Raw genomic sequence first — 13580 nt, forward strand, 5'->3', positions numbered from 1 at the left:
GTGCCAGGCTGTACGGGGGGCGGGGAAGACTGTAGATTCTACGATTGTGTGGATTCTCTCCAGGCGGAGATACATCAATGCCAATCGAAAAGTCTGTTTTTGCATAGTAATTTCAGGCGAGACGAAGATTGAAAGCTGCTCCATCACGCCAGCCTCCCATTCTCTAGCCCCCCTCCTTTATAGCCCATTTTATCCATCATCTTTATATAGCACGCCCCACTTGGAGCGCTTTGTGCGCTTTTTCTCGCTAGACTTTCGGTTTTGCACATTGTGCTCATTTCGCTTTGTTTTCTTTTGGCTGATTGGCATGCCAAAGTTGACAATAAAATTATTGCATTGTTGTTGCTGCTGCTGCGAGCTGTGTGCCTATTTATGGCCTTTACTTAACAATGACCACAAAAATTTGCAATTTGCATTTGCAATTTGAGCCAAAGCAAAGGCCCGACCGTTGGCAGCCTCTGTCTCAGTCTTTCGCAGCCACTTGTTGGCTGTCGAGCGGCTTCGGTGCTTTGAGTTGACCAAACCAATTGACCAGAAACATTCAATTTATTTTGCAGTTGCTGTTTTCGCTATGTGCGATTTCATGTGCAAGTCAAGCTGCGTTTTTAACGCGTTTTCGGGGGGTATTTCAATGGGTAGTCCTGTTTTTTCTACAATTTAGGGTGAGTTTTTTTGGTTGATAGATGGTTTAATTTTTTTTCTTTTTAAAATATAAATGTTGTATTATGTTTTATAAGAAATTGCTTAAAGAAAACCAAATTATATTAAATTCCTTTATGATATTGTGGAACCATTTTAAAACCAATAAAAATAAATGTTTTTGTCCAATTGAGGTTTTTTTCTTTAAGGTATTAGATTAGTTTTATGAAGTATAGTTGATATCATAAATATTATTCAATATAAGAAGTTACATTGAGTTTTAAATAGAATCTAGTACAAAAACAGACCTAAATATATATATATGTTTTTACAAGGATTTAAGGAACTTGGAACTAAATAAGCAGGGAATTAAATGAGTCTACATTCTAAGTTTTTTTTTTTAGAATTTCCTCACATTATTCTGCTAACAAATTATAAAAAACCGTGTGATTGCCATGACGTCACATGACTAAGTTCGTGTCGCAATGCAAAATAGCCGCAAACTTGACGCAGTTGCTAATTATTGTGGCGGCACACCTGTCACAAATCGAAAAATGGATCTAAGTCAAGTTTCTCTAGAACTCGGCACTGTGATCGATATAAGAAAAAGATTGGGATATACCCCAATACCATTTCCAATTTGACCGAAACAGCCTTCGCTGGATTCGGAATTCAGTAAATTCAGTTAAACTGTCTTAAAACGAAACCGAAAACCGAAAAAGAAACCCCAGAGACGCAAATCTGTGAGCCGGCAATGGCACGTTCAGGCTAACTCGGCGCGGCTTGGCTCAACTCAACTCAAGTCGAGTTAAGTTAAGTTAAGTTAACTTGGGCAGTCGCCAAACCAGTTGGCCAGAGCAGAGCCAGAGCAGTTGCAAAAAGCGTATTTAAATATTATTGTAAATTGTCTTTGGCCCCACAAAGCAATCGGTGACTCTTCACGAGACCATGGGCTCTCATTTCGCTTCTGGGCACGAATCCGCACACAGACGTGCATTACTGCACCTGGGTATACATAGGTCTGGGCTCTACGATCTCCACTCTTGGTTCGGTAGTTCTGAAGCTCTTGAGTTCTTCACCTCTGTTGCCATGCCAAGTCGACGAAGACCTTTGCCTCACCAGCCGGTTGACCACTTTTATTTATTGTAAATTCAATTTGCTTCGCCCTGCGAAACATAAAGTTATTGACAAGACGTCTGCCTGAAAATGGAAAAATGTCTCTCAGATCAAAAGTTAAAAGTGACAACCCTACAAAAAAAAAACAAAAAATAAACCATAAAAAATCAAGGTCAGAGAGCAGCTCAAAAGTTGCTTATCAACTTTATGATTTTGAATTTCGAAGACGTATACGCTGGGATTTCTCGTTGTCATAAACACAATTTCCAGCTGCCCGTGGTCTTCGGTCGCCTAAATGGTTTCATTAAAAATGCATAAAAATAAAAAACAAAAACCCAGTGCCCTGCTGCAAGCTGCGGGCAGAAATTAACCAGAAAACCGAAAAATAATATTTATTCACCAAAATATGTATATCAGCATATCAAGCAACGCCCGCTTTATTTTCGACGTCATTTTTCATATGCAAATTGGTTCGATTGATTTCGCTTTGTCCCCGACTATTTCTTCCTTTGTTCGGGGTTTGTTTTATATTGTGTTAATTGGAGACATAAAACCCCACGGGGAGTGTTCGACTTTTCGAGGCGGTCGCTAATCCCAAGAGCTTGGGTCGCCATTTGAAAGGGATTTAAGGCTGTGGCGACGATCGCCTGGGGATGTAGTTTTTCAAGGGAAATTTTTAATTTCATCAGTTGCATAATGAAAATCTGTTAACCGAGCTATAAACAATACCCAAAATAAATTTTTAGGAGCCAATTGGAGATTAAAGTACCATAAGATATGATAAAAGTGTTTTAAAAGTTTAGTTTAAGAATAGAGGGTGCTAAAAAAGTACGTTATTCTATAAGATGTATTGCATTATAATTCAGATAAATCTAACAATTTATGGACCACCTAGAAAGTTGCTTTTAAATACTTCTAGCATATATTAAGTCATCATTTCGTAATTAATTATCTTGTTCCTTATATGGTGTTACAATTTAGTAGCTTTACTGTCATATAAAGAAATTATTTTATAACCGGTCTTATAAGTTATTTAATACCTTTATCACATTGATCATCATTTCGCAATAAGAACAAGATTTATGTAAGATGCCCGCCAATATCATGTAATATTGTAAGGTGCTAGAATTCAGTAGCTTTTGCTGTCAGATTCTGTGAGTATCAACCTGAAGAATGTGAGTGATTGTCTAATATAAACATATTCAATTAGAACCCACTGAAAACCCACTTCCGTCTGGCGTTAATTGAATGCCAGAATGCAAAATCAAGCGGTGTAAAGTTATTGGGGGATAGAGAAACACCCACCGGCAAATCAATGAGATTGTAATCGCGCGAAACATTTCAATCAACTGGCAAACTTTGTGCTGTCGGTGCAGTGAAATACGAAATATTTGCAAAACGATTAGAATTCCGCAGAGTCTTGAATGTTTTTATATTCACGGCACATGCGCTCAAATGTTATTAACCCACATTTGCATAAACAAGTAACAAAACAGAGACGCAGCCACGATTACAATTTGTTGTTTGTCTTTTTGCCGTTTCCTGTTTGAATATTATTGTTATTGTTATTACTGCTTTGTTATTGTTTCTTGGCGCTGGTGTCGCTGACTGCACAATTTTCCAAACAATTTGCGTGTAATTATTGTTTTCTTTGCCGCATGCAACTTGCCAATTAGTTAGCAATTTTTCACACGCTTTTTTATGAGCCTCGGATGTAAACATTTAACCTTAATTTTTTTCACCATGTATTTAGGTTTACATTTGGTTTTGTGTAAAGTGCGTTTCGTAGTTGTAAGATGATTGAAAATTGCAGTTCTTGGGGAAGCAAGATACAGGGAACTTTAGGAGTTATACAACAGGTAGTATTTTATAAGCCAAATGTTAGTATTCCTCAGATACTTCAGGTTTTAATTTTTAAAATTAAATTTTATATAAACCCTTACTGTTTCCTCTACTGTTACTGTCTTTAAGAGTGTTGTTTCTCATTTTATATGATCAATTTATATACCTTTTAATTTAAAATGTTCCCCCATTTTTTCGAGTCATGTCTTCTTTTCTTATATGGTATCTTTCCCGATTTTCTTTTGCACTTTTACAAACTCATTTGTTAAAGGCGCTAAATGGTCTTTGAGCATTCAAGGTTTAGGCTTGTGCCATCTGCCTTTCTTCACCATGATAAACGTGTTTTTCTTTGTTGTAAACTCTTTTTTCCACATTTTAAAACGCAATGCCGCAAGTTATATTTCAAAGATACTGTTGCCTACTTTCAGGCTGAATACAAAAACGCAAAGAAATGGGGCCCAACTCAATGAAAGTTTACTATCTCTACTAAAAATATACGTCTTTATAAATCTATATCTACCTATCTATTTCTATTTGCTTTCCTTTAAAATAATGTTTAAATAAATTTTGATAATAACTACAATAAGGTTTACTATTTCAATTTAAAGTATATATAACTTTATTGAGTAAACATCTAAAACATAAGATACATCTAAGTATTTATATCTTCTTAATATCCCCACAGCAACATGTTGCCGGTGTACTAGCAACTTTTGTTGCTTCGTTTGTATATTTATTGACACACTCACCTGTGCGTGTGTGCAGGTGTGCAGACATCGCCCGTCTCGCTCCCACCTGCTGAGTTTCCCGCCTGTTGCCTCATCTTCGCCGAGAAGACACAACAAAAGAAACTCTACGCTTTTTTCGGTCTTGTCTTCTGCGGCTTTTGCTTTTCCTCGTTTTTCCACACACCTCGCTATTATACAAGTGAGTTTCTCGTGCTTTTTGTTCTCCGAAAACTTAAACGTGCAAGCAAAAGTTCAAAAGTTTTGTTTCGTTTCATTGATGTAATTGTTGCAATCGCTGTTGTAGTTGTTTCTTGTATCTTTTTCTTTTGTGTTTGAGTGTGTGCCCATTATAGAAACTTTGCCGTTAACATTCAAAGAAAATTCATTTCGCAGTTGAAGGCGCATCGCTTGGTAAATACAACAAATAACGCTATTGAAGAAATAGTTTTAGACTCATAGTTGCATCTTGACAAGCTTGGAAAGGAAAAGAAGAAGAGCTAGCTCTCAACTCTGCACCTTGATCGGTGGTTATGGGTGTGCACTGAGAAACAATATATTTATTTGGTATAGTTCGAAAGTTATTAAAAATTGGTGACTCATTTTTATTATTATGTGATAATTATAGGTAAAAGTATAACTATTTCATAATATGAATTAAGACTAAATCTTAGTATAAATATAAAAAAAAGTACAAAAGGCATTCGATTTTACTGACATCTGATTAAGAAACTATGAGGTTTACAGCTTTTTATTGGCATATCTATGTGTCTTAAGGATCATTATATTTTAAATTTATTTAATATCAAAGATGTATCTCAGGTTTTTTTTTTATTTTTTATTTTATATATTTTCCTTTATGTACCATACAAATATTTTCAGTGTTTGTTTATGTTGCTCAAGTTGTCGTCGTTTCGCTTGGCGGCTTCTGCTTTGTAGAGCCTGCTGCTGTTGCTCTCCGTTCTCTCCGTTCTCTCCACTCTCCAACCTCCGCTCTCCACTGCTACAATTAAGTTTTACTTTATGTTTATGGCCTCCGTGAGTTGGAAGTTGTTGCTGCTTTTCTCAGCCAGGTTGCTGCTGTGTGGCTAAAAAATTCAGTTGCCATTTCAGTCAGTTGGCTTTTAAACATTTACTGAAACAGTTCGCGTCGCGCACAAAATTTGATATTTTTTGAAGGAGAAAGAAATTTATAGCAAACATAAATGTATTCCACCTAGTTGTTGTGATTCTATTTGTGTGTAAAATAGAATGGAAAGCAAAGTTTATGAACCAAACTAATGAGAAATGCAGGAAAAATATTTAAGGCCTATGGAAAATGTTTTCAAGATGGCGTCGCCTTTGGCCATTGTGTGAAAGCAGACTTCAGATATAGCAAAAATATATAGCTACATAAATAATTATAAAGTCGAGATTACCAGAAACGAATCTTGAGCACAGGAAGCTGCGAGTTTTTATTTATTCGAGGGCCGCCTTAACGGTAAAAGCCGCTCAGCATCGCCGAATGGGGAGCGCTTAAAGGTCAACAGCAAGCAGCTAAAGCAACTACTATAATAACAAATGCGAATAACAACAGCAACAACTGCAGATTGCAAAAAGGAAGCAACCGCGAAACCAGTTTGCCAACAACCTGAAACTATAGTTCAAAGAATTGCAAATCGAAAAAGAAGAAACCCAAGAAACCGAGCCGAACAAGCGATTTATGTGAAAGTGAATTGACACAATTACTGCAAGACATCGCCGCGGAGTGGAATTTTTGTATCTGAGTGGAGTCTCCGAGGTCTCCACCACAGATATTCGCTGTAGCAACTATGATGCTTTTATCGGCACTCAAGCTGGGTAAGCTGAATGATCTGGCTCGTGAGTTGATGTCCCGATTCTTGCTCTGCCTTATATGGGAAGATATTCTGAAAAAATTCCACTTTATAGGGGGTGTAAAGATAGGTGAATCCATACATAAGTATGGCTATTTTCTAGAAACTTTGATATTTCAGAAAATTATTATGCAATTTAGTAAACTGATTTATATAGAACACTTATGATTCATTCAATTTTAAATGATCTTGAAATATGAAGTAGTATTTTAAAACATGTTCTTTTAAATATTTAAAAATTCCTTTCTTATAGATTAGATAATATTAGTGGTTATGTTCAATGGATTTTATGGTTTCTTAATTTTTTCAAGTGTCTACCACTGCTTTAGACACAGACCCTGATCTTGTTTGTAACTTTGGTGGGCGTTCTCTTAGCTTTGAGTCATCGCATTTGGATTAGTTTCACCTGCTTGGAATAACTTATGGAGAACACCGCGGCAAACACGTGTTTGAAAGTCTTGCAGCTTTTGATTTCCACAAACACTCGGCTCGAGGTTGAGCCCCACACAGCTGCAACAACAATACCCGCATTAGCAGCAATAACAAGAATAGCAATTTGCATAACAAATTGTTGCCGGAGGAGGGTTTCAAAAGGGGGCGGGATTGGCGGAGGAAAAAGCGGGGCAAAGACAAAGCACAATTACACAATTAGCTATAAATACCCGTGGAGCGGTAATGACAAATGTTGCAAGTGGGCTTGGGACTGCAACGCACCTGTTGATGTGGCAGAAACTCACTGGGAAATGTAAATTATCTCCGCTCTCCCTCCAGTTATGAGTGATTTATGAGAGAGCTTTGAGTATGCATGTAAAATGCACTTCCGTTTGCCAATTTTCAAGAGTTTCCAATTGATTTAAATACCCAACTATCTGTGCAACGGGAAAATCCAGTTGAGGTCTTATAAACTTTTATGCTCTGTCATTAAAAGGGGGTTGCAGTGTTTAAAATGTAAATCAATTCTGCAATACTCTATAAAAATATAAACACCTTTTTTTAAAATTGAAAAATGTTTAAGAATTATTTTATATATAACCCATACATTTTTTATTTGTAAATTTGTATTTCTATATTCCTAAATATATATTTCATCATCTAAAAATAAATTATGCTTACATTTAACAATTATATATCATTCAAATAAGCATTCTTACAGAATCTCCTTAAGTTTTCCCATATAAATCAACCTTTCGGCAGAAGTCAGACTTCAAAGCCAGCAATTTACTTATTACAAGTTTGTGTGTGCAGGGAAAATGCTTGAGGCGCTTTTCATTTGCATGGAAAATGGCCAAACAAAAGCCCGAGCACGGCTTTAACAACCGGCAAGTGTGCGATTGTGTGCGTTTCGCTGGGAAAGAAAGAAAAACTTTCTATTTTTGGTCTCAATCTTGCATCAATGCAGGGGCACGAGTACGTACTACGTAGTTGCTGGAGTGGATTGTTTAGAGTTTCCTTCAAGGCTTTTGTCATCTTTTGCCGGCACGTTTTCCCCGGCTTGTTTGTGAGAATGGGCGGAAAACCGGGGGGCGGGGCAGACGGGCCAACAAGTTTTCACATGAAAAATGTGTGTGTGCACTGCTGCCTGGCTTTTGTGATATTGAGAAAATGGGCTTATCAATTGAAAGTCAGTGGCAGGGCAATTTTTCCCCCTCCTGCCATATGCCATATCTTGTATCAATTTATTTATAAGTATGTACACAATATAGCGAGCGAGTTGGGAAATCGCACTTAAGCCGTAGGCCGTCACTTTCGCTTCGCGATTAACCTTCACTTTTGTTTTAACCGCTCGGCGATTGCGATTCTCGAGCAGAGGCGCCTACCTGAAGCACTCTTCTCCACGCGCTCAGCCGATGCCAAGTGGATTCCAAGTGGCACACACACAAAAAATCAAAAAATCAGAAGAAAAAATTAAGACAAAATGTATATCATGAGCCGCCGTTGACTCATTTGCTAAGGGGCCAAGTTGCATAAGAGACGCCCACTCAAATGCCGAAACTCGACTGCTCTCGACTGGCATTTAAGTTTCGTTTATTTATCTTTATTTATTTTTTCTTTAATTCGGGTTACACTTCGAGTTCACTTTTCGAGCTAACGTTGTTATTATTATTATTATTGCGGGGGGCACTCGAAAAACCCCGGTTGGCAAACACTGAAATCGCTTCAAGCCGGTCAAAGTCCAGCTCATCAAAAAGCTCTGCTCCAATGTCTTTGATTTATCTACGAATTGTGGGCGACCAGTCAGTTGGTCGAGCGGGCGCCTTGAACCATTGAAAATCTTGTCAATGTTCAGTGTCAGCGTTTGGCCAGCTTCAAATTAATTATCACCTTGACAAGAATCGCCAGCCACCAAAAAAAACTAACAAATAACAGACAACTTAAGGCGATTTTGCGATATTTGTCGATGGCTAATTAATTGGACAGCCCTGGGGCCTGAAAATGTTTAAATTTGGAGTTGAGTGTAGTACAAGGCACGCTCAAGTAAAATATCCAAAATATGTTCCAAAAATAAAATACATCTTTGGCACATACATTTTTGGGGAGATAAAATAGTGGTAAATAAATATATTATTTTAAAACAAAAGACTTAAACAACGAACTTGATTTAAAAATTTATAAAGTTACATTTAATTATTTTTGAATTTAGACTTAAGCTCAGTAAAATAGGTTTCTAAATAAATCTTCACATTTTGTAGATTTCCTTTTTTTTATGTACAGGTATTTTTCTATAAATTTGTATTTCAAAACGAAAGACTTAGGCAACGAACTCGAAAGATTTTGTTGATTAATTGGTATTTGTTTCAGTATTTTTTGTAGTATTTTTTCACAGCATTAAACAAAAGACTTAGAAAACGAACTTGAACATGTTTTCTAATTGAAATCATTTCATTTCCTTAATTTTTTCCAGGCAACGGCAGTTCTCCAGCCCAGAATTCAACGCGCAGCATCAGCCCCAACAGCTCCACGACCAACAGTCAGTTCAGCCTGCAGCACAACAGCTCGGGGAGTCTCGGCGGCGGAGTGGGCGGCGGATTGGGAGGCGGCGGAAGCCTTGGCCTAGGCGGCGGCGGCGGAGGAGGTGGCGGCAGTTGCACGCCCACATCGCTGCAGCCTCAGGTGAGTTTCGAGGATACACCAACCAATAAGTAAACTTGCATCTAATCAACTTTCGTTTCGTTTTCGAACAGTCCTCGCTGACAACTTTCAAGCAGTCCCCAACTTTATTGAACGGCAACGGAACTCTATTGGATGCCAATATGCCTGGCGGTATACCCACCCCCGGAACTCCGAATTCCAAAGCCAAGGTAGTAATTACCTCCTTACGTTCCAAGGAAGTGGTTTTTTACATGTTTTCTTTTTCTTCGCCAGGACAATTCACACTTTGTCAAATTGGTGGTGGCCCTCTATCCATTTAAGGCCATCGAAGGCGGCGATTTGTCGCTGGAGAAGGTAAGTCTTACATAAATACTTTTCCTTTATGAATTTATGCTAATGGAGTTGATTTATTTACAGAATGCCGAATACGAGGTGATCGATGACTCGCAGGAGCACTGGTGGAAGGTCAAAGATGCCGTAGGGAACGTCGGCTATATACCCAGCAACTATGTCAAGCCGAAGGCGCTGCTGGGCCTGGAGCGCTACGAGTGAGTAAAATGAGTCTTACAAGTAATAAAACTGGGGGAAACTATCATGAAAAACCAAAAAGGATCAAAATATCTGAAGGATATTTAGTATATTCAAAATAATAATAAAATAAAATAGAAAATATTAGAAATATTCAGTATTCAACCTTAAGAAATAAACTGTTATTAACTTATGTAGTAAGAAATAAACTAAGTTATTATTTATTATAATAAACAAAATTAATGATATATCATTTTATTTCCTAGATGGTATGTGGGCGACATGTCACGCCAGAGGGCCGAGTCCCTGCTCAAGCAGGGCGACAAGGAGGGCTGCTTCGTGGTCCGCAAGTCATCGACCAAGGGTCTCTACACACTATCGCTGCATACCAAAGTGTAAGTGTACCCATAAAAACCGAACTAAAGTAAACATGAATATTAATCTTGCGGTCCCACCACAGTCCACAGTCGCATGTGAAGCACTACCACATCAAGCAGAATGCCCGCTGCGAGTACTACTTGAGCGAGAAGCACTGCTGTGAGACTATTCCGGATCTGATCAACTACCATCGCCACAACTCCGGCGGCCTGGCGTGCCGGCTCAAATCGTCGCCCTGCGATCGCCCCGTTCCACCGACGGCGGGCCTGTCCCACGACAAATGGGAGATTCATCCCATGGAGCTGATGCTGATGGAGGAGCTGGGATCGGGACAGTTTGGGGTGGTTCGGCGCGGCAAGTGGCGCGGATCCATCGACACGGCGGTGAAGATGATGAAGGAGGGCACCATGTCCGAGGACGACTTCATCGAGGAGGCCAAGGTGATGACCAAGCTGCAGCATCCGAATCTGGTGCAGCTGTATGGCGTCTGCTCCAAGCACCGACCCATCTACATTGTGACCGAGTACATGAAGCACGGCTCCTTGTTGAACTACTTGCGGCGGCATGAGAAGACCCTGATCGGCAACATGGGGCTGCTGCTGGACATGTGCATACAGGTCAGCAAGGGCATGACCTACCTGGAGCGCCACAACTACATCCATCGAGATCTGGCCGCCCGCAATTGCCTCGTGGGCTCCGAAAATGTGGTCAAAGTGGCCGACTTTGGCCTGGCCCGATATGTTCTGGACGATCAGTACACCAGCTCCGGCGGCACCAAGTTCCCCATCAAGTGGGCGCCGCCCGAGGTGCTCAACTACACGCGCTTCTCCTCCAAGAGCGATGTGTGGGCTTACGGTGAGGCTTTGACCCGAATCATTTAATTGATTTAATGTCTAATTAATGGGTATTGTTTGGTATATTAGGTGTGCTGATGTGGGAGATCTTCACTTGCGGCAAGATGCCATATGGTCGCCTAAAGAACACAGAGGTGGTGGAGCGTGTGCAGCGCGGAATTATCCTAGAGAAACCAAAGTCGTGTGCCAAGGAGATTTATGATGTGAGTAGCACAGGGCGCATTTACCACTAAAGAGTTTTCTAACTATTATTCAATATCTTCCCCAAAGGTCATGAAGTTGTGCTGGTCACATGGACCCGAGGAGCGTCCCGCGTTCCGTGTGCTCATGGATCAGCTGGCTCTTGTGGCCCAGACGCTAACCGACTAAGCAGCGGACCAGATTGCGGCAGCCATCGCCCGAAAACAACACGCACTGAACAAGAAGCATCTTAAGATTATGAAGAACGTTAAAGGCATTACATTTAAGCAGGCCAAGGCGGCGAGGAGAAAGATATATATTTAGACTTATACATACATGTATATGAACCATAAGATTTATGTTTAAGCGCAGGCCAGTTTACCATTACGGCACCATAGCCCATACGATTATGGCATACTTGGATTGTTTGATAGAGCTGGAGCTAGAGCCGAGCTGAGCGAATGATATCATTATGTTTATGAACGCGTTAACTGTTGGTCGGTGGGATGATACCAAGCGCAACAACTGACAGTCACACACATAGCAACTATATTGAAGGAGATGAAGAAAGCGGAAATGCATTAAAGTATAGAAAACTGTAGTTAATAGTCAAATTTTTGATACATTTCACATACCGAAAGCGAATTAAGAAATTATAACGATACACACGCATATGATATGATATTTAAATGTGCTTTTTTAAATAGCGAGCCACTGTGCTAAGTAAAATATGAGTATCTCTAAAGAACGATAGAAAGAAAGAAACAAACAAGAAAACTGATTAAGCATTAAATATTAAATGTAAGCCTCAAGTCGAAAGCGAAATGTTTGCACAACTGATAAGAAGGATGGAGGAACCGAAGAAGGATGATGAAAAGATCATAAGTTCGCCAAGGAACATAAACAATTTTTAGACTAGATTTGTACGTGCTTAGTTTAAGTTTTGTGATTTATTGTTTAATTTTTGCAGACGATTTTTATTTGTATTTAATTTTGATCTTGCGATGACTTCTCCCACGCTCAAAGTATGAATCAAGTACGATATGAATACGAGAAATTTACACGATATGCTTTATATTTTAACTGAATTCTTTCGTTTTTTTTAATGCCTATGCGAGATATAAAGATATATATCTAAACACATATTTTACCGTATTTTTATGAACGTTTTACTTAATTAATTTTATCATTTGATTAAGCAACCGAAATACAAAAGAGAAAAAGAAAAACCGAAAATCAAATAAAATGTACGATGAACATTTATCTCACCCTTTCCCCCTCTTATTTTATTAATTTTTGCCAAACTCGGAGACTGCGAGCCCAGAACTCGGTTTCACACCAAAAACGTTTGCGAGCCAAGATCGGACTAGAGAAGAATTCGAACAGAACCAAAGTAGAAGCAACTCACATAGACTTACAGCCAGACTATACCAACAGAAACAGCAAATCAAACAGAACTTCAATCCGAAACACCAGCAAGCTAAACCAGAAAAGCGCATTTTGTACAACTTTTGATACAGCATTTTGATACGAGATTCGAACTATACACAGAAACCGCAGAGGTTTGTCTATCTTTATATGAATGTGGTAGCCAGTAAGCGTCCTCCGTACGACTATATCTAGCATTAGCCGATCCACAAAGCATGGTAATGTCTATGTCTAAGATGATTCCTCTCGCTGGGCGAAGGGCGGCCTCGATTCCGCCCAACCGCCAAAATCCTTGCAGTAGCCACTATCCAGACTAAGGTCAACATATGCAATCTACAAATTACACTACTAACTTATAATACGCGGCTTAGTTGATTTCTCGCGCCTATGCATATAGAACTTATAGAACTATATATATACGATAAACATACGAATACGACATACGTTTATTGCCATGAAACCCACTCCCAGAAAATAAAACAAAACCAAAAATCATCAACGTGATATTGCTAATAAAAGAACCGAAAATACTGCTGCTCTGTCATGTTTTATGAATAGTTGGGGTTCCTTAAGAATTATAAAATCAAAATGTGAGAACTGCAACTGGCTTCAAAGTGGCGGTGAAATGTTGTCAACAATATTCATATCACAGCCAGCTTTGAGGAGCGTTGCGGTTTTTTAACCCGTTTGTCTAACAAGTGAATAATTTTTTGTAATTTTTAAAGCCAGAAATTTAAATCTGCTAATGAACTATGAAAATAGTTTTATTTATTTTTAAAATTTGTATATTTAACATTGCCTCTTAGCCTGAAATTATGCCACATTTACGTGGCCTTTTGAAAAATAAAAAGTTTTTAGTTTTGGATTTTGGTTCTTAAAAAATTGGTTGCTAGTTTTATTGCCTATTATTGGGGTACAATTAAAAA

The 13580-nt window shown here is 38.8% G+C and overlaps 1 protein-coding gene across 4 annotated transcripts in view; it reads left to right on the plus strand.

Moving 5' to 3' along the window:
- The window catches only part of LOC108036067 (tyrosine-protein kinase Btk29A), a 53356-nt gene extending 40867 nt beyond the window's left edge, over positions 1-12489 (plus strand). For 3 of the 4 annotated variants that reach the window (XM_017112011.3, XM_017112012.3, XM_017112013.3), the window contains 8 exons: positions 9099-9307; positions 9379-9495; positions 9560-9640; positions 9704-9834; positions 10081-10209; positions 10275-11047; positions 11116-11249; positions 11317-12489. In XM_017112011.3, coding sequence (XP_016967500.1) covers positions 9099-9307; positions 9379-9495; positions 9560-9640; positions 9704-9834; positions 10081-10209; positions 10275-11047; positions 11116-11249; positions 11317-11415 — 1673 coding nt within the window. In that variant the 3' untranslated portion in view covers positions 11416-12489. Of the gene's footprint in view, positions 1-5875; positions 6162-9098; positions 9308-9378; positions 9496-9559; positions 9641-9703; positions 9835-10080; positions 10210-10274; positions 11048-11115; positions 11250-11316 lie in introns of those variants that run through there. The other variant, XM_017112014.3, reaches the window with a different exon arrangement.
- Positions 12490-13580: the final 1091 nt, after the last annotated feature.

This window comes from Drosophila biarmipes, chromosome 2L (assembly GCF_025231255.1).
Source record: "Drosophila biarmipes strain raj3 chromosome 2L, RU_DBia_V1.1, whole genome shotgun sequence".
NCBI lineage: Eukaryota > Metazoa > Arthropoda > Insecta > Diptera > Drosophilidae > Drosophila > Drosophila biarmipes.